This window comes from Hyposmocoma kahamanoa, unplaced genomic scaffold, assembly GCF_003589595.1.
Source record: "Hyposmocoma kahamanoa isolate Upper Pololo Valley unplaced genomic scaffold, ASM358959v1 63, whole genome shotgun sequence".
In the NCBI taxonomy this organism is placed as follows: Eukaryota; Metazoa; Arthropoda; class Insecta; order Lepidoptera; family Cosmopterigidae; genus Hyposmocoma; species Hyposmocoma kahamanoa.
The window spans coordinates 138,576-164,776 of record NW_020653851.1 but is presented as its reverse complement, the minus strand read 5'-3'; the positions used below and the strand labels follow the sequence as shown (position 1 = coordinate 164,776).

At 36.3% G+C, this 26,201-nt stretch overlaps 1 protein-coding gene across 1 annotated transcript in view; it reads left to right on the top strand.

Moving 5' to 3' along the window:
- The window catches only part of LOC113229900, a 48,110-nt gene that overhangs the window by 9,926 nt on the left and 11,983 nt on the right, over nucleotides 1-26,201 (top strand). The window contains exon 2 of the mRNA XM_026463591.1: nucleotides 20,819-20,982. Coding sequence (XP_026319376.1) covers nucleotides 20,819-20,982 — 164 coding nt within the window. The remainder of the gene's footprint in view (nucleotides 1-20,818; nucleotides 20,983-26,201) is intronic.

The window sequence follows — 26,201 nt, the reverse complement described above, 5'->3', positions numbered from 1 at the left end:
CCATGGTCACGGTTGACTGAGGTGGTACAGTCTCCAACCAGTTATGTCTAACACTAATGCAAACCACCCTATTTTTTCACTATAGTTTCAAAAGTTATTTATTAAATACCTTATTTTTAATTTTACAAAGAAACATTCCAATTTACGCTACATTACGTTTTACACATTATTTTATTGAATGATTTTTATAAAGTTAAATGTATTATTAATTAATAATAGAAATTAGAATAAATTAGAACATATTAATTAGTACTGCAGTCTAAAATACTGGATCCCAAACTGGTGGTACGGAGAAACCATCTTCCCTGTTAAAATTAGGATGTTTTTGTTATTCCTTGTGCATGTCCAACGCCTAATTAGGTAAAATATGTTTTATTTAAAAAAACAATTAACTAAGTCTTGCTTATGCTGACAATACAAAGAACCTGGGTCTGAAAATCAACCAAACACCGTCTTGGCGACTGCAGGCAAATATGGTTAGTCGACGCATGCACTTTTTCTATCATTACCAGCAATACTGCGATAATAAAAAAGTCCAAAAAGCAGCAATACTGAAACGAAAAACAAATTCTAATTTGGAACATGGATATTGTAAACGTTATGAAAAAGACACTGTTGGTTCAGAATATACATAAAATTTTCGACGTGAGTGTCGCTTAACCCCTTTTGCTTTTCGAGTGTCGATCTGTTTCTAAGTGAGCCACAATACCACTAAACTCGTAAAAACAATAATAATTCGCAAGTTAACGATCCTAAGTCCTTAACAGACAGGTAAGGTTAAACTCAAGTTTTTAACATAAACAATAAATAACACATGTAAAAATGACAAACGGTAAAATATTATAGTTGTCATTTCAGTTATTTTTATTGCTTATTATTTAAGTGTGAGGTAATGTCGATAATAACGCATAGAGTAGGCAGTGAAACAGTAGTGACACTGAGTACATGCGTGAAGTCGACACTTAGGGCAATGATTTATTTACTTGATATTGCCACATATTTTGTTGCAATAAATTAGCGGTGAATGACGGAAGAAACAATCGGACATTGAATATCTGTTTTTCGCATAATTAAGAATACTATAGTTTTCTCAAAGTCAAAGTCAGTCAAGATTATTTATTCCATAGGTAAAATAAATTTAAACTTGAAAACGTCACATTTAAACTACTGCTCGTTCACTACGCTGACCTCCCTGAGAAGGACGAGCAAGAAACTCTAGGGATTGCTCTTTTCAAATAAACTTAAATGCTATGGAATACAGTTTGAATCAAATTTGTGTGGATTCTGGAGCCATGTCGTCTTTCCATACATCTTTATCTAACACGTAGTCTTCAATTTTGTAATATGATTTTTCGATCAAAATATTTTTAATGTAGTTTTTAAACTTAGGAAATGATAAACTTAATATATGCTCCGGAATCTTATTGTAAAAACGTATACAGTTCCCCATAAAAGAGTTGTTTACCTTGTTTAAACGAAATCGTGGTACCATGAGTTTAGACTTAGCTCGAAGGTTAATATTATAGATATCTTCTTTCTTATTGAAATTATGTATATTTTTACGGGCATATAAAATATTTGAGTAAATGTACTGTGATGCCACAGTCATGATACCAGTCTCCTTAAACTTTTCTCTGAGAGAAACCCGAGAACCTAGACGGTAAACAGAACGAATCGCTCGTTTTTGCAATACAAATATGGTTTGAATATCTGCCGCTTTACCCCATATGAGAATCCCGTAGGACATTATACTATGGCAGTAACTAAAGTAAACTAGTCTAGCAGTACTAATATCGGTAAGCTCACGTATTCTGCGGACTGCGTATGCAGCGGAGCTTAATCTGCTGGCCAGGGAAGATATATGTGGAAGCCATTGAAGTTTACTATCTAAGGTCACTCCCAAGAAGACTGCTTTATTAACAAAGTCTAACTTTTCTCCGTTTATTTCTATGCTTTAATTAATTGTAATTTAACACATTTGGTCTTCTTGGCATTTGTTATTCAAAATTAGTTTTTTTATATAATTTTTGAGACATTTGCGGCCACTATCACACACACATAACATACACATATAATAAAAGAATATTATTTTATACATTTGAATCGAATTAACTGCATGTACAGTATCATCTATATCAAGAGCCTATCGCATCGCCATTTCGCCCGGTCCTCAGCTCGTCGTATCCATCTGCTTCCAGCAACCTTTCGCAAATCGTCACTCCGTCTGGCCAGAGGGCACTACATTTGCCAAGCCGTAGTTTCGACTCAAGAACTCGCTTCTCCCATTGGTCATCGGTACTTCGACAGATATTGCCAGCCCACTGCCACTTACACATGTACAATATCCTTTGCAATAAAACTAATAACCTGCCAGACGCGCTAGTTGGAATTTTTTTGTGACCACGTCGCGTTCGGTGTGTAGATGTCAAACCGCAGCACCAGTATTTTGGTACAGGGTTATTATTCTATGGCAAAGAAGTGGCAATCATTGATATAAAATGCAAACGTTACCTACCAGTTCGAATTTTAAACATTACTCAATGTTTACTGTATGACTCCTAGAAGTTTATGTTTGCTATTTGAGTATCGGAACATGAATAATAAATAACATAACGCATACCTAATTAAATAATGTTTCATTAAACGTTGGATGTGTACCACGTTCTTGATTAATGTTTTATAATATTATACATACTTTTTAAAGCGGTGGTAGCCCAGATCGGTTGCTTCTCAATTGCGAGGTGGACGGTTCGAGTCTCTATCGGGATACACCTGTCTTTAATTTCATAGTTACGTAGTTACGTGCAATTGTGAATACTTTACACGAAGGAATACTTCGCACTAAAGGTTAACGAAAACATTGCGATGAAACACGCAAGCCGAATAAGGTTCACTACGGCCTAAGCCCCCTCCTTACAGGAGGCCTAAGACTTGCGCGACAGCGACAAGCGCGAGCTCTTTATCCGTGTTCAAAACGGAACATTCTCCACTAGTTTACGCTGGGAGAATCGGTGTCTCTGTCGCCATCCGCCGTTTTGCGCTGGCCCTTACTTTGATCGCATACATAGAAACGTTACGTAGCCGCGCGGTAACGTGAATCAAACGAAGCTCAGTCGTAACCAGAACTTTTGCATAGACTAGTAGTAAAAAATACAATTTGCACAGGCTCTAGGGCGTCACGCAAACGTAATCTCTGTATGTTCGATACATTTAACTGATAACTACACAGATAGTAGTGAATATTCTATTTCGTACAATTAATATGAATCGAATCGACCGCTGTGTGCGCAGACACAGACTGGTGTTTCCAGTTGCTTCCATTTGACACACATTCATTACCAATCAAAAGGTGATCGATGTAAGCAACTAGAAACTGCTGCTGAGAGATGACTGATTTGCTTGTAAGTATTGACGGCAACGACATTGACGTCCACGCATTATCAGCACTACAAGTAAAATAAGCGTTTCTTCATCGACATCCATCGTGACACTGACGGAACACTCGGGACTCCAAGCACTGAACCTGTTTCTTGTGTCTAGAAGTAGCAACCGGCGGCAATGTCCGGTTGCCGTTACCGGACACAGCAACCACGGTTTCCTGCAATCGAGTCCCGTGTCGGTAGAAAAGTGTCTACGTTGACACAGTTCGTAAAATCAACATGATCAGTCACAAAGCTCGTAGGCAAGTTTTGCAAATCAAATTTTTCATAAAATTGTTAATTCTGCTCTGGATTATCAAGCATCTGTTTATGGGACACCTGTATTTTAAGGTATCCAGTGGATATAATAATTGTAATTTGAGTAGCGGTAGACCTTTTTGTGAAAGAGTTCGTCCAGGGTAAGTACTGCCACCTTACCTATTTCTGCCACCAAGCAGTAATGTAAGCATTACTGCGTTCCGGTTTTGAGGGCTACGGGTTCTGGTGAAATTACAGGCACATGGGACTTATCAACTTATGTCTCAAGGTGAAAGGCGCAGTGGCAGTGCCCCTCAGATCTTTGCGATTTAAAATTCTTAGTGACACTGCAAATGGACAGGCGTGTAGCCTCACTAGGCACTCGAGTTGTTCCACCGTCACTTAATAGTGTTCTACAGTTGTTTAGTTCACCACTGACAAAGAATAACGTTTCACTAATTGGACCTTTTTCAAATCAAATCAAAATCTTTATTTCAGACAAGATATCCATAAAGTGTTAGTAACAAAATCCTTACCATCTATGTTAATAAGAGTTATCTAGAATGTACAATGTACCCTTATCCACCTATACAATATGGGCCCATCGCTCCTCTCGGCCACTGTTCGAAGAATGCCATTGGCGCTGCCACGCACCCTGTGCATCAGGGATGCCACCCGCTTCCGCAAAATGGAGCTAAAACCGTCCACACGCGCCTCGCCAAACATTCCTGAAGCGCTACAGTAGCGCGGCAACCCCAACAGCATTCTGAGGGCGTCATTGTACTGGACGCACAGAATCAACAAACAGAAAAAATCGATCGTACAATAGCGTAATGTACTTCACCACTTTTTTCTGTGCTCTAGTTAAAAATAACATACATTTTTCTTTAACATCTTTCATTTAATAATAATTCTCAAGTTAGCCGTTATCTATAGTTGTAGCCTATTAAATTTAAATAAAATCATTACATTAGGATGTTGAAAATCGCTATGGCCCGCATACAATCTTGTATATAAAAGTTTAGTTCGTCTTGTGACCGCAAGGGGCTGTGAATGAACTTGCCATACACAATTTCGAAGTGTTTGACTTAGTCACTAACGACAACTTAAACTCAGAGGTTAATAAATAACTTACTGATTAGGGAGCACAAATATCAATAACCTTTAACAAGCAAAGACATCACTGCATATGAAAAAAGTATCATAATTATTCCTATTAGTAACAAAATAATGACTACACATAATTGGTTTTTGAATATTAAGCGACAATAGCGTGTTCGATTTGGTGGCTGTCGCAAGATATCGTTATTTACATTAGTAATTGCTATAATTATAGTTTTAAAGGAAATTAATTGTTTACATTACAACATAGGACATAAAATGGAGGATTAAATGGTGTGAATATTTTTTCCGTCTATACCCATTTGACGACGACGTCGCCGGCTTGCTCTATGGGCGCTACTGGATTCACAGTAGGACCAATTTAGGAATTGAACGTTTCTTAATTCAATCTGGGTGTTCTAGGTATTGCTTCGAAGTGACTTCCGTCGCCCTGGTACTCACAGTACAGGAAATTCCCTAGTTTGAGACCACACAGATTGGCACATATTTTTATTATACAAAAAGTACTGAATCAAAGTTATATTTTAAGTTAATTACTTCGAAAATATATAAAACTATACGTACATCGTACTGAAAATGCACTTGTATCAACCACTTCATTCATTAACACTCTTAGACAGACATCCGAACAGATTTATCGCCCAGTACTATTTGCACATTACAGCGTTATCTATAACAATTATTATGCTATAGGCGCGCCACGGTGCACGATTCTCAATGTGTTTTTGATAACACGTTTATCCACTATTTAATATTAGTGTCCTACCAGTCTTGTCAGAATACTGACATTCTTTCAAGAAATAAGCTTTTCTGAAGAAAAAATTATTAATTTGATTACTCTGTTCCTTTAATTAATCTACAGTCTTAAAAAATTAAATTCGTTATTTTTAATATTTTTCAAATTTCGAACTATGTGGCCAGTGCAAAAGTTAGAAGGTGGATTTTTAATGTGATAAAAATATAGTGCGTTTTCGTTGTTCGATATTTAAAGTGACCAACCAAAATGGCGGAAGATTCGAAACCGTTGTTGTTGTAAGTTTTTAGTTTTTATACAAATAAGGGTTACGTGTTTGGTTTTCAGTTTAAGCACGCAGTACTACATACTAGCACCGATTAGGTAAATCAAATACATGAGTACTAAAATAAGGAAATCAAATTCCATTAAAATACCCAACATACCGGAGACAATTTAGAAAAGTTTTTCTAGTGATAATAATAATAACCACCTTTTATAAATATAGATTTTCTATGTAGGGGATTTATCACGCAATGATTTAACTGTTGAGCTACTGGGTTGTTAATCAATCAGACCTTAAAAAGTGCGATCACTGACAGGGACGAGCAACATCAAAATGCGGAAGAAAACATGGCGGAAGTGACTGTTCGTTACGCTAATAACATAATCTATAAACACCTGGAAACTTGGAAAAATAAAAAGCGCTCACCAGCGATATTCCACAGATATTTGTGTATTATAATCATGAATTTTTATCTATATTTTTGCCTGGCCATAACGATAGTAAAAAGTTTGAAAATCGAACGAAAAAAATTGTGTCCCATCGGTCAAAAGGAATTCACGGCATGCATTCAATTCAGAAAAACACAATACGTGAGGAACATGATAAATATAGCAAAATTTAGGTAATTTAAAACCGCATTGAAGAAAAGGTACAAGCGTCAGCGATATTATAAGGAATCAAATAAGATTCACCCAACTTTATAGTTTTTTTTCACCTCATAAAGTTGTTTGTTATCGTGACTACGATTACCAGATAAAATGCCACTTACACTGTATGCATTTTTTCTTTAAAGTAAACACTTAAGCACTTCCTGCGCATTTCTCACTCCAAACGTTCTAATGTACCTAAAACCTTGTGGTTACGAATCAAGTTGTTATCACAAGATAAAACCTATTTTCTGATAACGCGTGATAGCTCCCGTGTTAGGTCGAGTGCGCATTAGCTTTGAAATCCGTACGGAATTTCACAGCAAACTGTTATGACAACATTGTATGCACTCTGATTAAAAGAACAAAATAACTTTAAAAGAAAAAATTTACGCAATAATAATGCTCATCAACACGATCGAGCTTTAAGCGTGGAACACACTGACATGGCGGGTATAATTCCGTGTATTTATATGAACGACAACCGAGCGACCCGACACGCGCCCGACTCTCACCCGCTCTCTGTGTGTTTTACGCTATCGCTATCACGGAGAGTGTGCGATGGAATTGCATAATTTAATTCCGCCTTCCCCTTTCCGTCATCGGGGCACTAGATGTAGGCTAAAACGTTTCGATTCCACATTGATTATGGCAAAACTTGGATCTTTTCAAGGCGAGGGTTAATAGGCATTGTTTAGATGTGCATGCTGCATCGTCAACCTCTTTCAACAACTTTCCATCAGGTGAGATGGTGGTCTAATGCGCACTTTTTTTTAATAAAAAAAAACTTAACGTTTTCATTCATATTTTGGGCAAACAATTTTGTTACACACTCGCACACATGCATAAAATGCGTGGCATGGCTTGCTCAAATTTATCCACGGTGTAGCTCAACCGTGTAGATGGACCTTTATCCATATGTATAGAGTAGTGAGGTCGAGCAGAGTTTTAAAATAAAAACTTCCTTTTATTACTTCCCAAGCCTAAAATCATATCGTGTTACTTGATCTTCATCCCGTGTGTGATTCTATAGAAGCTGTGACTCAAGTTAAATTAACGTATTATTAGTTTTACCAAATTAAAATTAAATCATTTTTTTATTGTGCCTAGAATGTTGTTAGATAGGTGTTAAAAGTTTGTATTACAATTAATTACATTATTATTTAATTTAAAATAAGATTTAAAAAAAATGTAGATATTATTGCAAATTGTCAGAAGTAAAATTAAATATAAATATAGTCTCTGTATTAAAGTTGATTTCAATATTATTTTTAAATAGTTTCTTCATCAAGTTATTTTGAATTTTATAATTTCATTTATTTTCTTAATAATTTGTCCAATAATTGATTTCAATTCAATTTACTTATTTCTTTTTATAAGAAATTTTATATTATTTTTATTTTAATATAGTTTGATTGATTAATTTTTTTCTTAATAATTTAATAAATTTGTAATTGTTCTCTTCGCTTTTTATGTCATTGGTAATTTAACATAAATAAATTAAAACATGTTGTATACAATAATATATTCAGTTTTACACTTTCCGATAACCAGAGTAGAAGCGCGAAAAACTGTTTTGCTAGATGAAATGGTTTAGGTGTTTACTATTAAATAACGGTCTTATAAAAAATATACGATACGCCTAAGGACATTGTCTAAATAATATGTTAAACGATAGGATGTGCTTTACTCGATCATATAAAATCCCGAGAACAGTCTAAAGCGAATTATTTAAAAATAAAATAAAGTTGTTATATGGAGATGTTTCTCTTTAAATACTATAGGGAACCTGCTACATTTTGATTTTCAACTGAAGGCCCACAGTTATTAAATTTACATTTATCCCAAAACTTGACAATTATCCAGTTAACGACACGTTGCGGGGCCTGCTGCCCGCCTTCGGGCGCTTGTCAACGTCGGATCTGGGGGTCTACACTCGATCTCCGTCCGACATCCGTCCGAAAGAATTACTGTCAAATAAGTAATAATAATAATAATAATAATAATAAAATGTTTCTTTATTTAGGTATACACCCATTAATAACATTAACATTATTAATTACTTTACGTTACATTACATAACCAATTATTATTAATTACAAGTAACGTAATATTCGACAAAATTAAAAGACAAGTATCAAGTATGAAGCTTCATTCGCATCACGCGTCTTTTCATTTGGTCAAGTATTGCTTATTTTGCAGTAATTGTTTCGGACGGATGTCGGACGGAGATCGAGAGTAGACCCCCTGTGTTAAATTTTCTCCACCTGTTCTTATTTGTAACCGACTTCAGAAAAAAAAGGAGGAGGTCATACGTTCAGCTGTATGTATGTTTTCAGATATCTCCGTCAACTGTGCACCGATTTTGAAAATTATTTTTTTGTTTGAAAGGATGCACTGTTGTGGTGGTCCCATTGGCACCAAGTCAGAATCTGATTACGGGATCCCATGAAAATCGAAGGAAATCCTCAAATTCTTTTAGGCATGCCCGTGTATTCATCAACTTCTCTATCAAATGTGCACCGATTTTGAAAATTCTTCTTTTGTTTGAAAGGGTGAATTCTCGAGGTGGTCCCTGATGCTGTTCCGGGTTCGTTTCGGCTATCACAGATTACTTGTTATTTTCCGCAAACAAAAGTCGACTTTTCACCTGACACATTACATGTAATCGACAAATCCTCCGTGCCGAAAAACTGCCTCCGTGGCCGAACGGTTACCATGCCGGACTGCCACGCAGAGGTCCCAGGTTCGATTCCCGGGCCGGGAGAAATGTTTGTATGGCTTACATTTATTTCTCTCGTGAGTTTGGGTGTAATTTATGGTTGTCTATGTGTGTGTCCATGGCACCCGCGACACAGGGTTTCCCTAGTGCGGGGCTATGTTGAGTGTGTGCGTTATAAATCACCGTCACCATGAATGACAACCAGAAAGGAAAATACAAAATGTACAAAGGAGTACATAATAGTCCCATTGTCACCAAGAGTTCAGAGTCTGATGAGGGGATCCCATGGAAATCGAAAAAAACCGATAAGCGAACTTTTGATGTCGGTTTTTTTTTCAAAGAAAATACATTTATATTAATTTAAAAAGAAAAGAAATTACATTTATATTAATTTTAAACCTCATGTCCTAAAACCTAGGCTTTTAAATACCTCGCCTTATCACTGAACGAAATGACTTGAGCGGTGTTGTTCATTAAGCGACAATAGGTGTCACGTTTTCATAAGTACATAATATCTATAATATCAACAGTTATAGTAATAATATCCGCGTCTTGTGTCGAACAATATAAACGCGTTTTAATTTAAATTATTATCTTTTTAATCTTTTGTTACTTTAGGTTAAAAACAGATAAAGCGCGATAAAAAAGGAGCTAATAATATCACGTTTTATAATGTAACTTTGGAGGCGCCTCAAAAATTAGGCACCGTTGGGTCACCGAAGTCGTTAATGGTGTGAAAATTTGGAGTTGTATTGGTGCAACTAAAGAATAAGCCATTAATTAAAAAAAAAATTAAGTATTTACTTGAATGACAGAATGTTTCATCACCAAATATTTTTTGTGAAATTACTAGTTTGTTATAATTATTAATACAAAGATCGAACACAGAAAAAAATTTTCTATCCGGCCGGATTCGAACCGACGTCTCCCAACAAACCGTGCCAGTTGCTATGTTAACTAAGGGCGCGTTCCCACTATGTCGTCACGTTTTATTATCGTTGGACGACTGTCGTTCTAGCTGTTCCCACTGTGACGACAGTTTGTCGTTGTAACGATAAAAAATCGTGAACGACAGTTTATCGTGTCATGTTATATGTGAACAACTTTATTTAAATATACAAGCCACGACACTGTAAAATGCACGACAATCTGTCGTCACGACGTAGTGGGAACGCGTCCTAAGCCACGGAACAAACCAGCGGACCTCACGAATTTTTCTATTTTCTTGTTGTCGGATTAATGTTTTTGGTTTTTAAAGGTTTTTATTTTAAACATTTTAAATAAATACGCTACATATTGAATATGAAGGTAACTGATAATAATTTCGAAATTACATTTGCCCGAAACAACGTTTGAAAATTCAATCATTATCCCGATGTACTCGTACATGTACAAAATCATTATTAGGATAGATTTGTTTTATAATATTTCCACATTTTCTGCGGAAAATTAATTGCGGATGTGGCGACAATGTCTTATGTCACTAACATAATAAATATGTACATCACTACAATATTAACATTTCTTCGTGAGAAGTAGGGCCATATTACGTATTAAAGAAAATCAAAATATGCCAATTAATCACGCTGTCCGTTATCAACACTCAATTTTAGTAACCATTAGTCGTTATAATACTATATCGCAATTGTGAAATAATTATACACGTAACAAAATTTATTACTCATGCACGTTTACAATCAGAATTTACAATACAATCCACGTTGATATAATAAATTATATAGGCCTTCAAGATTAGAAGCCTTAGATTTGTCCTATGGCCACTTTTGCTAGATAGAGGATTTTTTTTCTTATTCTATATGAGTTCAAAGGGCATTGGAGAGGGTTATGCTCGGAGTTTTTACTACCGCAAAAGAAATTCAGTAGAAGTAGAGCTACTTGTAAAAAACTTCGTCCAGGGAAGTACTGCCATCTTTCCAATTCTTTTGCCAAGCAGCAATGTAAGTATTTTCACTGTTATGCGGAAAACAATTGAGGTTATATCAAAGTCAAAGATTATTTATTCCATACATTGACTTACAAATAAATGGACGACGGGTCTAATATAAAAACCACGACAAAAATGTCCCAAGCCAACCTATTTAAACGTAGTGACATGTAAAGGAATATGAAAAAGCTCAAACGTTGAATTTAAATTGTAATGTCATCGCAGTACTGTCTAATTTTGCTTTCTTCGCTGTCAGTCGAACAAACGAAGAGTAAAGCGTGAATGACGCTCTGTATACGATTTTAACGCACTATAAGTTCGGACACTTTTTAGCGACGTCCATATAATTGTAAGTCAATGATTCCATAGGTAAAATAAATTTACACTTGAAAACGTCACATTTAAGCTACTGCTCGTTCACTACTCTGACCTCCCCGAGAAGAACGAGCAAGAAATTCTAGGGATTGCTTTTTTCAAATAAACTTAAATGCTATGGAATACACTTTGAATTAAATTTGTGTGGATTCGGGAGTCATGTCGTCTTTCCATACATCTTTATCTACCACATAGTCTTCAGTTTTGTAATATGATTTTTCGATCAAAATATTTTTAATGTATTAATTAAATTTTTATTGAATTGATATTCAATTATTTTTTGTGAAATTACTCCACTAGTTTGTTATAATTACAAAAAATAAACTTTACAAAAAATATATTTTTTATTTTTTTTATCGACTACTACTTATGAACAACATTAGTTGTCGAAATCTATGCACATCACTATTATTGCTCCGACGACGCAGCGGCGGACGGCGGCATGACTTTGTTCTCGCACGGCGGCGAAAAACAAAGCAGGTGGGGGCGCGGTTTGCAGAGACAGTGCACGCGCGACCTTGGTCTAACGAAGACACTAAAATTATTTTTACTTCCGCTCGCCCGATCGACGCAAAATGGATATTTATTCCAACGTCGAACTGATTGAGATAGTGCGAGTTTACGCAATAAGTGGTGATGGTGTGAGGCAAGCTATTGAAATATTCGGAGAAATGTTACCAAATCGGAGTTTACGCGGAGGAGGTGAACAGAGTCGAAGTGTTGCGTGAGAGGATTATGTGAGCATTCTATACTGTGAGACAAAATGTGTTAGTGTTGAACAATTTAAAACAAAATTTACTATGCCGTGCTAGACCATGCATTGTGGAAAACGGTGGACATTTTGAACACTTGCTCCGTAACACGTAAGTGTAAATAAACTGTAAATAACTAAAAAATCAGTCATTGTAAATAACTTGATTTCACATTTTTAACTACGCCAAAATCCTCAATTCTTATTAAATGTTAACTAGTTACTAAATCATAAACTTATCTTTTTTTATTGAAGAAAACATTTGATTATTGTGTCAAAACTGGTGGTTTTACTTATTTACTCTTAGTAAAATTTCTTTCCTTTTACATTTTAGAATTATTTACGATATATCGAAAATATCGATGTTTTGTACCTATATATAGCAAAATCGATATAACATTTCTATATATCACATCGGAAAAAATATAATTTTTTTAACATTAACGCCACTATCGTATTGCTAGTACGTTTGTCGCACCCTGGAATACAATCGGCAAGTCTCTGTAGTGGCACTTCACATGTCTATTTGTATTTGGGTATTTTATATATTTGGCAAACACCATGTGTAGATAGTATGTCTGATGTTTGACAAAGTATTTGTCTTGTTTGACAAATACAGTAAACACAAAACTCGCGTTACAGTGAAGGGAGCCAAATACGCAAGTACAAAGTCCACACTATGGTCATTATTCATTGTATTTGGTTTCAAGTGACAGTGTTTGCATGTTTGTCTGTACGTCAAATATTTTTCCAAGTAGCGAATAGCCGTTTGAAGTACCGCCATTACACCGATTGGCCAATCCTTGCACCAAGATGGCAAACATATTCCATGCACAGTTCAACAGGCGGCTACTTGTGGGGTGATCGCGTGGCTAAGTTCTGGGCGCGATAATAGGTACAGTGTATACGATCGATGCGATAAAAAGAATGCCTTCCCTTTTATAATGCTTGTAAGAAAGCTGTCGTAACGCATCTGGACCCTGATTCAGAACGTTTGATATTTTAACCGAATCGTTAGATTGGACACCGTTCTCGAATCGAAGGGCGCTTTCCGAACTATTGTTAAACGTGCGATTCGGATTCGGATACGATGTAGTTATCCAACAGCGATTACGGAGTTAGTCGGTGAAATAGGTAAGAAAAATAAAAATCCTTTTATATACATTTTTAAGTCTTTAAAGGTCTACAATATACAGGAATGTATTAGTCTTGCATTAAAATAAATAAAATAATTGAACAATATCTAGATTTTATTTAAAATAACAAGAGATTTCAATATTACATTCTTGTTTTGTAAACAATAGGATGTTCGGTAACTTTCATTCGATAACTGTGTAACGGTTGTAGCCTTTGTCGGTCGAGAAGTTCGAATCATCGTACGGGTGTGACGTCATTTCGGTTGGGTTTCGAATACGACAGTTTGACGTTCGTTTCAAGTGTTTTGAATAAAAATTAAAAAAAATTAAAGTTCTGATAACAAAAAATATATTTTTTACGCTTTTTTCTTTTTAGGTCTCTGCTTATCATGATCATCGTTCATACCTGCATATCTCCCCTGTATGGCCCACAAAAAAACTACAGTTTATTGACCTATTCGACCTTCACTGGTTTATCATTACGTGACGATATCGGTAGCAAATTGTAATCTTGAAAATCAAATTTATATGAATATGCAATAATTATTTAACTAGTTATTATATCATCTTGTAAACTACTAAGACATAATCCTAAAAAATTTGTAACGACCTGTCACTGTACATTTAAATTGCAGATTTACGGCCTGTTTGCTCGTGGAATATGCTACGCGTGTGTATCAAATCTTTCATTCGTATGAACCGCATCCAAAGAATTTAAATACAGTACAATAGTATACGTTACTATCCTTACGCTATTATTATTATTATTAGAGCGATTACACATGGCAACTTTTAACAGCAGTGATGCAAACGCGAAGCAGTTAGGGACAAGTATCGAATCAAACCCTGTGTTATTTTTCCTACTTAAAGACAGAATAAACCACTTGAATATAAATAATAAAATAAGTCTTTTATTTGATTTATGATTTTTAATTGAAACAAATAATAAAAGACTGATTAAATTGATCAATTCAATCAATCGTCGTTTCACATAATTTGTGTTACTTAAATTTCCTGCTCCACCTCTATATAATCACGTAAAAACAAAAATCTATTTGGTAACAGTCAGTTTCTCGTTTTTGATATTGTATTTTGAGAACAAACGTTCTGAAGAAGGAACAAACTTTGCCGGTCGGTACTGCGATGTACCTACTCAAATATAATGTTTCTAATCATTTTTCTTCATTTTCAATTTTATAAAGAGGCAAATGGTGGCATACACTATACAGCCATGTCATTTGTGATAACGGTTGCCATTTCAAAGAAAATCGCAAGGCGGCTTACGTTACGATATGAGGTGTCCTAAGTAGGAATTATTCAAAACGATACGATATTTAAGATTTCTCATCGATCGAAAACACCAAATACAAAGACCCGACAACAAACACTTACAAAAATTCCTGGAATCCGGTGGTTCGTTCCGCGGCTTAGTTGGTACAGCGTCTGGCATGGTATGCTAGAAGACGTCGGTTCGAATCCGACCGTATCGAAGGAATTTTTTCTAATTCTTCGATCTTTGTATTAATAATTATAACAAATTAGTGGAGTAATTTCACATAAAAAATAATTGTATATCAATAAAAAAAATATCGAATGAAAAGTATCGAGTATAAAAGTATCGGTATCGGAAGGAAAAGTACTCGATACCAAAAAGTATCGATACTTTTTCCGTGTCCTTAGATGCAGTCGCTAATCGTCTACCTTTACACACTCGCGCGATTGTAAACAGCGATGCAAGCGCGCTACTGCATCGATACAAACGCACGATTGCATCGCTACACTTGGGATTTATAAGTGATTGCAACGAGCAATCGGGTGTTTATGTCGACTCAGTCGGTTAATTTAATTTTGATGGAGTTATTTATTCTAGAAACAATTTTCAGTGGTTTATCGATATTTGCGTTTAACTATAGGTACACAATCACAGTAGGAAAGAATAAAAACTAATCGTATCGTTTATCACTTTAAAACATGCTTAATCTTCTATAAATCTTCATTACAAATTAATAAATATTACCAACCCATTTATACGTTCCACCTCTGGGTACGGATCTCCTCTCAGGCGAGGGGTTTTAGTCCACCACGCTTGCCCTGTGGGGGTTGAGTATTTCATACTTCTTCCGAGGGTTGTGAACCTTTTCGACGTGCAGGTATCACGATGTTGTCCTTCGCGACTCATGATAAGTTTCAAATTCAATTTCGCACATAAATTTCGAGAAACTCATGAGGTGCGAGCCCTGATTCGAACCCGCGGCCTTTACTTGAGAGCCGGTAGGTCAAACCATTAGGCTCCCACGGCTTTTTGCATCAATTATAACAGCAAAATCATTAGTGTTGGACTGTTTTCTCTAACGATATAGTTTACAAGAAAGTTTCCTGAAAAGTTCTTGGAAGTTACTATCAAAAAGGTATTTCGACCTCGGTTGTCCAAATTTATATTTCGGCCTCAACAAGCCACCAAAGGACGGAAATGAATAGTTGAAAAATAAAAATCATTGCATTTTTGTTACATAACGTTTTAAAAGTATACATTGTTACAACATTATTCCACGCATTTTATCGTTTGGTGGTTTGTCATATTTATAAAAGAGAAAGTCAATATTATAATTAAATGTGGTAAGCAGTTTTTTTAAATTTATTTATCCAATCCGTTACATTTTTATAAATAAGATAAGGTTCTCCCAAATTTCATAAAAGTTTATCGGGAGTTCGGTGTTCATTAAATTCGGCGTGAATTTGTTACAGACATCAGGGGCCTTACCATGAACTCTTATTACGATTCAGTTTGAGACCTAAAATGAATGGTTGTGAGACAGGGCTACATGAAGTGTATATCACCATCCCGCTTTTTTGTCGTTACGAACCTATACTGAACTGTAATAAGAGTTCATGGTAAGGCCCCAGGACATTTTAGACTCGTTTGCCAAAATATGCTAAATAATTTGAGGCTAGGAATGCTAGAAATTATAGTGAAAACGTTGCTCTTCTGTATCGCCGTAGATTTTTATTATTGCCTATAATATGTTTGGTCAAGGCTCGGAAGGCCGCCAACTTAAAGCGGGACTGGCCTGGTCCCGCTCGGCGGCGGCGTACCTTTGCGGCTGCGGGTGATCGGAGCGGGGTCTCCGTTCGCCAATAAGTTTGGCAACCACGAGGAGGACGACGGGGCGGTGTGGACCCCTTCGTCGTGATAAGGGGGAGGGAGAGGGACGTAGCAAGATTCAAAGTGCCGTAATTACGCGACTGAATTTCGGCGCGTATGAGGCAAAGCTAAACAACAATTTTTTTATTATCATTTGTCAAGGAAAGATACAACTCGAAAGAATCTGTCCACAAACCATTCGGAACTATCCACACACATCAGGGTCCTGGCGCCGAACATCGACATGTGTGAACTAGCACGGCCCGTCCACGTCCCGTGATTTCTCAAGGAATAAATAATTTCTCTTTCGGTTTCTGTGTGTGTGTGTCTGTATCTGTGCCTATTTCCGTTTCTATTTCTATTACCCGGGCACGATCTTGATGTGTGTAGATAGTCCTTTATAGTCATATAAGTATCTCTAGGCATGAATTTATTTAACAACTATTACTGGGACAACGTACCGTAGATATAATGATGGCACCACACAATATTACTTTAGCTTCCTATATCATCCATACACTACATTGTATCATATCAGAGATTATTTGTTTATTAAATTGTATTGTAATTATATTATCACCGTCTCAAAGAGACTAAGTCGCGTCAAGGTTACTGTTTGATTTGTTTATCTTTTATATAAATTTTATTGTAGGTGTTTTTACTATTGCTTAGTTATTTATTATACTTACTGTAAAGGGTTATGTGTAAAATTTTAACAACCTCACAGGGGTAAATTGTTAGCACCATAAACAATATATCGTCGCCTTACCTTCTCAAGCTCGTATCATAATGCACAAAGTTACGGAAATGCAAAAAATGGATTGTATATACAAAGAAGGATGGCGACATCCCGTGTATTTTGTGACCCATTGTTTTTGACGACGTGCTTTAAAGACCTATCAATACTTGTGATTAATTATCAAAGCATCAAAAAAGCTAATTGAGTGCAACCTGTAGAAGCTGGAGCTTATAAACTTGATTTAGGCTATGTTTATAATATTTTCCTGTATTTCTCTTCCAGATGTTTGTTCGTAGTAGCAGAAAACAACAAGTTTTCATTTGTTCCTAAAAATAATAAAGAACTTGCTGAATATTCCTAAATCTGCCAATCTCTGGCACATTTTTTTGTTAAGTTGTTCTGTCGCAATAAAAATTAAATCTGCCCAAATGGCAGAAATTTACCACAAATGTTCACACTGTTCTCAATCTCAAAGACATTCACATTAGACCTCTTGTCAAAACGTTCCTTTGCTAACTTTCGTATCTCTCATTTAAATATTGTCTAAATATTTTTGTCACATTGCGTTTCATTTTTTACTTTATGTTATTAATGTTTAATTGATTATTTGATTAGGTATTTTATAGCTTTAATGTTTTATGTGTGTATTATAAAATAACCAATACTTTAGGTAGATAAACATTCATGCTTGAAATGGAACGCACGTACAAGAACGTTACATAATCTATGGTCTAACTGAATCAATTACGTTGTGTACTTGCATCTATTCTAAAATACATTGTTACGCAATTTCTTTACTCCCGACTTCTAAAAATATACAAAAATATATTAATAACTAGGCAAGAGCTAAAACGTAAAATTCTTATTTCACGTCACATTTCTTCATATTCTTAAAGTAATTCATCCAAGTTAACACTTTGATAAGAAATTTAAAATAAATAGAATGTTTTACCATCTGCTGAATAAGCAATCTCAAGGAAAGCAACTTTTGTACCATGATCAGATTTTACTTTCGAGTAAAAATTTTAAAAAATGAAATAGATCGTTCTAACTGGTGGTGATGCTCTGTGCGGTTACAAGAGAAAGTAGGGGTCGTCAGGGAACAGCGCTAGTACGTTTGGTTGTACTTACTACCAAACGTACTGTGTACCGTTTAAGTTCTCGGGTTTCTCTCAGAGCAAAATTTAAGGAGACTGGTATCATGACTGTGGCATCACAGTACATTTACTCAAATATTTTGTATGCCCGTAAAATATACATAATTTCATTAAGAAAGAAGATATCCATAATATTAACCTTAGAACTAAGTCCAAACTTATGGTACCACGATTCTTTTATGGGGAACCATATACTTTTCTACAATAAGATTCCGGAGAATATATTAAGATTATCATATAATTTCCTAAGTTTAATACTTACATTAAAAGTATTTTAATTGAAAAGTCATATTATAAAATTGAAGAGTATGTGTAGATAAAGATGTATGGAAAGACAACAAGAGTCTAGATTCCATACAATTATGATTCAATTTGTATTCCATAGCATTTAAGTTTATTTGAAAAGAGCAATCCCTGGAGCTTCTTGCTTGTTCTTGTCAGAGCGGTCAGCGTAGTGAACGAGCAGTAGCTTAAAAAATGACGTTTTCAAGTGTAAAAATTGTACTTATCGAATAAATGTTTATTTTACTTTGGCTTTGAAATACTAAAGTTTGAAATACTAAACTTTCTTTTTGGTAAAATTATGTTTCGAAAAATGTCATGGAATAAGGTGTTTGATCTTGTTGTACAAGATGTTTATAATGTAATATATACCTGTATAAATACTATACTACTACCTTTTGTATTTTTAAATAGTATTTTTTGCCCATAGTGAGGTAGCTTACCTATTTCTGCTGCCATGCAGTAATGAGACCATTACTGTTTTGATTTTGAAGGGTAAGGGTGGTGGTGAAATTACAGGCACATGCACCTTGTCAACTTATGTCTCATGGTGACTAGCGCAGTGGCAGTGCCCATAAGATCTCTGCGATTTAAAGCTCTGAGTGGCACTGCAACTGTTATGAATAGGCGTGTCGATTACCACCAGGCGCACGAGTAGTTCGTCTCGTCACTTGCTATTATAAAAAACAACTACCTGATAAAATAAAAATCTTTGAATACGTAATCTGTTAAGAAATGGCATTCTATTGAAAATTCCAAATTTAAACATCATAACTTTTTTATTAAAAAAAATGGCCCTCAAAAGTTTGTGAAATTACATCTGTATAGCTAGTTTTATTGAAATCGGTTACCGGAAAGTGCGACCGGATTTATTCCCTAGTTTGCCACCTTCAGAGTTAAGATATTTTCTCCAAATTTAAATGGGACCATTACTGAGGCATCCTCTTTCCAACAAAAAATAATCATCAATATCGGTTCACAATCACTGGAGTTATCGCGTCGTATATACAAAGAAAACAATCGAATTCAGAACGTCATCCTTTTTTTTTTGTTCACGGTTCAAAATCATCCTTAGCGAACGACTCCCTGACAGCTTTGTTGCCGTTTCGTCAGTGTGACCGTCAATATGAGGGGCGCGGTGTGGTATCTTAAACTAGGGAGGGGCGGAGAGTGACTTTTCTCATTACTTTGTTATTCACTGCTGTAACTGTTATGGGCGTGGCGCTTACCTTATCTAATTACATTCTCTTTATATACATATATATAGCATGTAATACATATATAGAGCATTTAAGCACAAATTTGACTTATGATGATTACAAAAAATCGTTTATTGAGCATTGTTAGTACATTGAAAATTTAGTGCATGGTTGACTTAGAAATTGACCGACCTAGAACTACTTTGAAGAACTGGAACATATTTTTATAGAAACAAGTTCTAATGTAACAGTTGCCTCTTTTATCCGCAATAGTGAAAGGTCGTGTCATGGTCACGTACCTGCTTGAATGAATAAGAAATATGTTTCGGTATTTTTTTTTTATTAGGTGACGTACAGTCAAGAGCACATCAAGCTTGGTGTTTCGGACTTTTGGCAGTCGCGTTCTTATCGTAAGCCGCATAGAGAGTTTAAATCTTAATTGTCAAGCATGACTTGCTGTTGGTAACCTCTGTACACCTTTACCGTTTAACCAACTTACATTCAAGTTTGTTGAATGATTTTTCATATGAATTATATTTTCACTCAAATGTTATGCCTCAGGGCGACGGGCACAGAGTCAGTGTCCCTGAAATCTTTGCGATTTAAAATTATAGACCGGCGTGTCGTTTACCAACAGGTGCACGTCACTTAGTATTATAAAACAATTAACGATTTCTCATAATAATATGAATTATATTGTGATTCAAATATTATGGACGATTTTTCATAATGAATTATGTTCTCACTCAGATGTTTTGAATGGTTTTTCATATGAATTACATTTACAAATCATAATGAAAAATTTTTCATGATTTTTTTTTCAGAATGAGTGAAAATTTCACAGCGTTTACAATTATTATTAATCTGATAATCGTAATGATAAAAATTCATATATGTGTTTTCAGTTTAAAAGACGCGAAAGTGTCGTACGGGACCGACAGCCCGTCGCGAGGTCGCAGGGTGATATTCTGCGTGCACGGAAACCCCTCGACGGGGTGCTGCGCCGTTATGGAGACCAACGCCGACGGAGACCCAGAGAAACGGAATGGAAGCATCACAGACGCTGAAAGTGAGTAGGTGCTATAGCTTCCGTTAACACGATGCGGATCACGTCGGACCCCATCTCCGAGTAATCATACCCGGAGCGCTAGGGAACATTATTATTATTAGTACTTACTAGGGAGCAGTAACTATAACCGTTGCATGTTATGTAACCAAAAATCATACTGTGTACGTGGTTCGCGAGCTTGCCGCGAGCGGTACACGTGCGGTTCGCAGTGAGCCATCTAATTGAAGACTGTTTCAATCATACACACTAGAACCTCGTTACTGTATCTGCACGTTACAGTTACAACTCGCTAATGGGTAGCCAGCTTAAGCAGAGCGGTAATTGGTCGAGAGTATATTGAAATATGGATATCAGGGCCCTGATTTTAATTCAAATGGGAATCGATCCGATCGGGTAGCCCATTCGCAACATTATACGCCTCGACTCGGAAAAGACGCTGTTTCAGATCGGGAGAGGTAATCAAAATCATGAGCCCATCAACTAAACCTATTTTACTTACGGTTTGACCAATCACTGACAATAAGATATGATACCTATATCTTCCGCCAAGCAGGTAATGTGAGCATTACTGCATTCCGGTTTTGAAGGGTTAGGGTGCTGGTGAAATTACAGGCACATGGGAGTTGTCAACTTTACGTTATAGGGTTGCGGGCGTAGTGGTCGTGTCTCTCAGATAGTTGCGATTTAAAGATCTGAACAGCGCTTTAGTTGTTATGGATAGACGTGTCGCTTGCCACCAGGCGTACGACATGTTTGTCCCCTTGTTTCGTATTATTACAAAAAAAAATCTGGACGCTTAGAAAACAAAAATCATGGGTGTCTGACTGCACAACTACAAATGTCCTTATCGAGTTTTTAGGTTTTCACAATTATTACACATGGCAAATGAAACTATATTTGTTTTTTTCACACAAACTAACGTTTCCAGCCCTTCACAGATCCCATGATCACGGCTGACCGAGATGGTATTGGTTATCAAACAGTTATTAGAAACCCTATCCTGAATTAACTGAAACGTTGGTTTCTTTGAAAAAAAAAAATATACGCGATTTATGTCCGAAAAAATTGTTTCATTTCCTATACAAATGTTCTACCACATATATCTACCATGTTAGATATAGTAGGTAAGGTACGTGGAAAGTTCTTGTGCCAGAAGAGTTCGTCCAGGGAAATATTGCCTTACCTATCTCTGCCGCCAAGTATAATGTGAGCAATACAGCGTTCCGGTTTTGAAGGGTAAGGGTGCTGGTGAAATTACAGGCACATGGGACTTGTCAACTTATGTCTCAAGGTGAAAGGCGCAGTGGCAGTGCCCCTCAGATCTTTGAGATTTAAAGCTCTGAGTGACACTGCGACAGCTATTCACAGGCGTGTCGCTTACCATCAGGCAAAAAAATTGGAAAAGGCCACTCTCTGTCCCCTCTGATCTGCGCACAAAACTACCTAACTACCATTTGTAAGGTAAAATTATACGAAACCAAACGATTATTGCGGTTTTTCTTTAATTTCTATAGTAATTAGAAGCTCCTTATGTCCCAACCATTTGCGAAGGCGTAAAATGACAACTACAGGCGGTAGTCTGTGATCAAACCAAGATAACAAGCTACTGGTTCACATGAATGTTTTTAGTAGCATTAAAAATTAACGCGAATAAATTCATAACAATTGAAAACGTGTGAACGATATCGACTCCACACATCACGTTCAATTCGGCGGAGTGTCATTTGCAATGTACGACAAGCTTGTTTTCAAACACAGTTTAGGCACAAGCACCGCCGAACGCCGCACCCTCGATCTGCTTCTTCTATTCTTTTTTAAGTTTCTGGCTTCTCTTGAAGAATTTTGTCAATGTCAAATCAGTCATGGAAGTTACACTTTTTTTTATGTTTAATTAATTAACACTGCTCTTTAGTCTATTCCGGCTTCTGGAACAATACAAAACAACACGATATACCATCACCATTATACGTTATACGTTAATATAAGTAAATTAGTTTTATAATTTAAGTTTGTTAGTACTAATAAAATCAGATATTAATTCTACGAGGGGATTAGTAAAAACTGATAACAGAAACTTGAAATTTACGAGGCGAGGAATAGAAAGTGGAAGACTATCATAAATGGAACATGTTCTGGTAGGGCAGCTGAAGAATATGTGGTCTGGAGTGCCTTCATCCAGACCACATTCAGATCTGCTTCTTATCGTAACTTTGGCATGCACTTGTCATATGCTTGACATAGTGGTGGAAGGATTGGCCAATCGTCGTAGGGTACTTGTCAACAATTTATTTCGCATCGCATCGCTGCACGAGAAGGCACCCGTGGTCGCTGGAATGCTCGAGCGAAAGCGAGCTTTCTCGCAACTACGTCTTTGGAATTTCGGCGATGTTTGTACAACGTGGTTACAAAAATTTTCGTTATGTAAATTGAGTCTAAGGCCGCAAATTCGGAATGATGGTGCGTTAAGCGGGGCGTTCAGAGTTCCAACACAAGACCGTTTGCGCGCGCTATGTACGCGCGCGCAAACGGTCTTGTGTTGGATAACACAATATATACGCAAACCCTGAACGCACCAATGACGTTGCAAATTTGTGGCCTAAAGCCATTGACTTACAAATAAATGGACGACGGGTCTAATACAAAAACCACGAAAAAAATGTCCCAAGTCAACCTATTCGAAATTTAAATTGTAATGTCATCGCAGTATCGCGCTGTCAGTAGAACAAATAAAGACTAAAGCGGAGTGTCGCGCTCTGTATACGATTTTAGCGCCTTACAAGTGCGGACACTTTTTAGCGCGGACCCGACGTCCATATAATTGTAAGTCAATGCCTAAAGCTCAATTTATATTGCGGCGAAACGTAATGGAAGCGACTTTGTGTAATGATATTATACATTAGATAATGAACTTAATGGTCAATTGTGTAACGTAAAATCTTCCCCGGAATCCTATCCGTTCCGCCGCAATATAAATAGAGCCTTAGACGTACAGTAAGAGAATGGTACAGGGTCAAAAGCACGTGAAGCTTAACATTTAAGACTTAAATCCAACTCTATGCCGCTACGATAAAAACGGTTTAAAGTACCAAGTGTCAAACTTGATGTGCTCTTGACTGTACGTAGTGCGGGTAGACTTTTTTCGTGCACCTCAGTGATAAAGTGACGTAATCCAGAAAGTGGCGGGAAACTGATAAAACAAATTAAAAAAAAAATGTACGTGGCAACTGCTAATAATGCCAATAAAATTGATTAGGAATTGAAAGATCCTAGGAATTAGTTTATATTATTTGCTAACTAACTGCCTCCATGACTGAACGGTTACCATACTGGTCTGCCACCGCAGAGGTCCTGGGTTCGATTCTCCGGCCGGAAGATATATTTATATGTACGTTTATTTCTCTCGTGAGTTTCGGTGTAATTTTTGTTGTCTATATATGTGTCCATATTACCCGCGATACAGGGTTTCCCCAGTGCGGGGTTATGAGTGTGTGCGTAATATTATTTATGATAATAGATCATATACTATAGTATAGGTTATTGTCTTTGTAAATGGCATAGAAATATAACGCAAAAATTGTGGAAAGAGGTCGCAACATATACAATAACCACAGAGGAACCACAGACATTGACAACTTGGATGAACAGATGACAACGACAGCGAAATCTTTCCTGTTGCGAGTAGTGATTATGGAGGAAATCAAAATAACAAATAAGAGGAATAAAAACACGAAATCAACCAAAGGTTTTATAAGTAAATACCTGTAAAATCTTTGATATGTCGGAGGACCATATATGTGACGTTACCGCGAATGTACTTAAAAACGTGTATCAAGGTATTTCACTGGAGAGTGACGGTGTTGAACCGCATATGATATTCAAACGCGTGTCCTTACTAACCGGTAAATACTAAACTTAACGCATTGAATTGTAAATAAATAACTAACTAAAATGAGACTGGGTAGGCCCTCGTTGAGGATATAGCGGTCATACTGAAGCGAAGGGGGCACTATGAACACGAGACTACGTGTAATTGTAGACTACATGTTAGATAAAGATGTATGGAAAGACAACATAGGTCTAGATTCCACACAGATATGATTCAAAATGTATTCTATATCATTTAAGTTTATTTGAAAAGAGCAATCCCTAGAGTTTCTTGCTCTTGCTTGAACGAGCAGTAGCTTAAAAAATGACGTTATCAAAGTGTAAAAATTTTACCTATGAAAGAAAAAGTTTAATAACTTTTTTGAAATGTTATTATTATTTAAATTTTATGCTCTTCTCAAATAGAATAGACTTAGATAAACACCTTTAATTCTTATAATGTTTCGTCTAAGGCCGATAATTATCGAGAAATTTGGCTCCTAGTAAATAAAATTTTTTCCCGCCAATTCCCGTTTCCATAGTGCCCTCTTTCAGTTCAGTCCAACAGATACAGCAAATTTTTTTTTATAATAACAAATAGCGTACCCGTAAAAGATAGCGTGATAATGAAGGCCTACTACCGACGTAGTAACCCGGGAAATTATTGTTGTTCTAGTCTACTAGTGGTACAAGTACCACGGGCAACAAATAAATTTATTGACGCGTACTTAAAGGGCTGATAGGAAGCAATAGAAAATTGAAAACAATCCCATATCATATGGAGATTTGTAATTAGCACTTTCACTTGTTACTTAATATATATTTATTGTTAAAAAAATACTGAAAATCTTCCAAAAATAAATAATAAATATATCTACTTAAGTTTTGTTTGTGGTGCCCCTTCGTATCAACTTCTTAGTTATACGAGACAGGCACTATTGCCCCTGCAAGCAAGCCCGCATAGGGACAGTCAGGACCTGATCCCAGATCAGCCCGTTTGAGCAGACTTTATCCAGTGCTCAAAATGCTAGTGCCATGGGTGTACGACCCCGGGTGTGCACGCACAGCGCCCTCCATATTGTCCAGATACAATGGAAAGGGCTTATAAAAGTAACAGTTAACTATAATAGTCCCTTGTTAGGGAATGAAGTTACAGAGTATGGAAATGACATCCAGAAGCAATAAATACGATTTCCACATCAAAATTAAAAAAAATAGAACGAGTCCTATATCTTCAACAGCTCCATTGCTTTTCGTTCCAAAGTAGGATGAGGCCTTCATCTCCCATTCTTCAAATCGAAGCTGGTTTCCCTCAAGGTTACTAACTTACCTGGGTACGGTTCAACCAAAGAGCC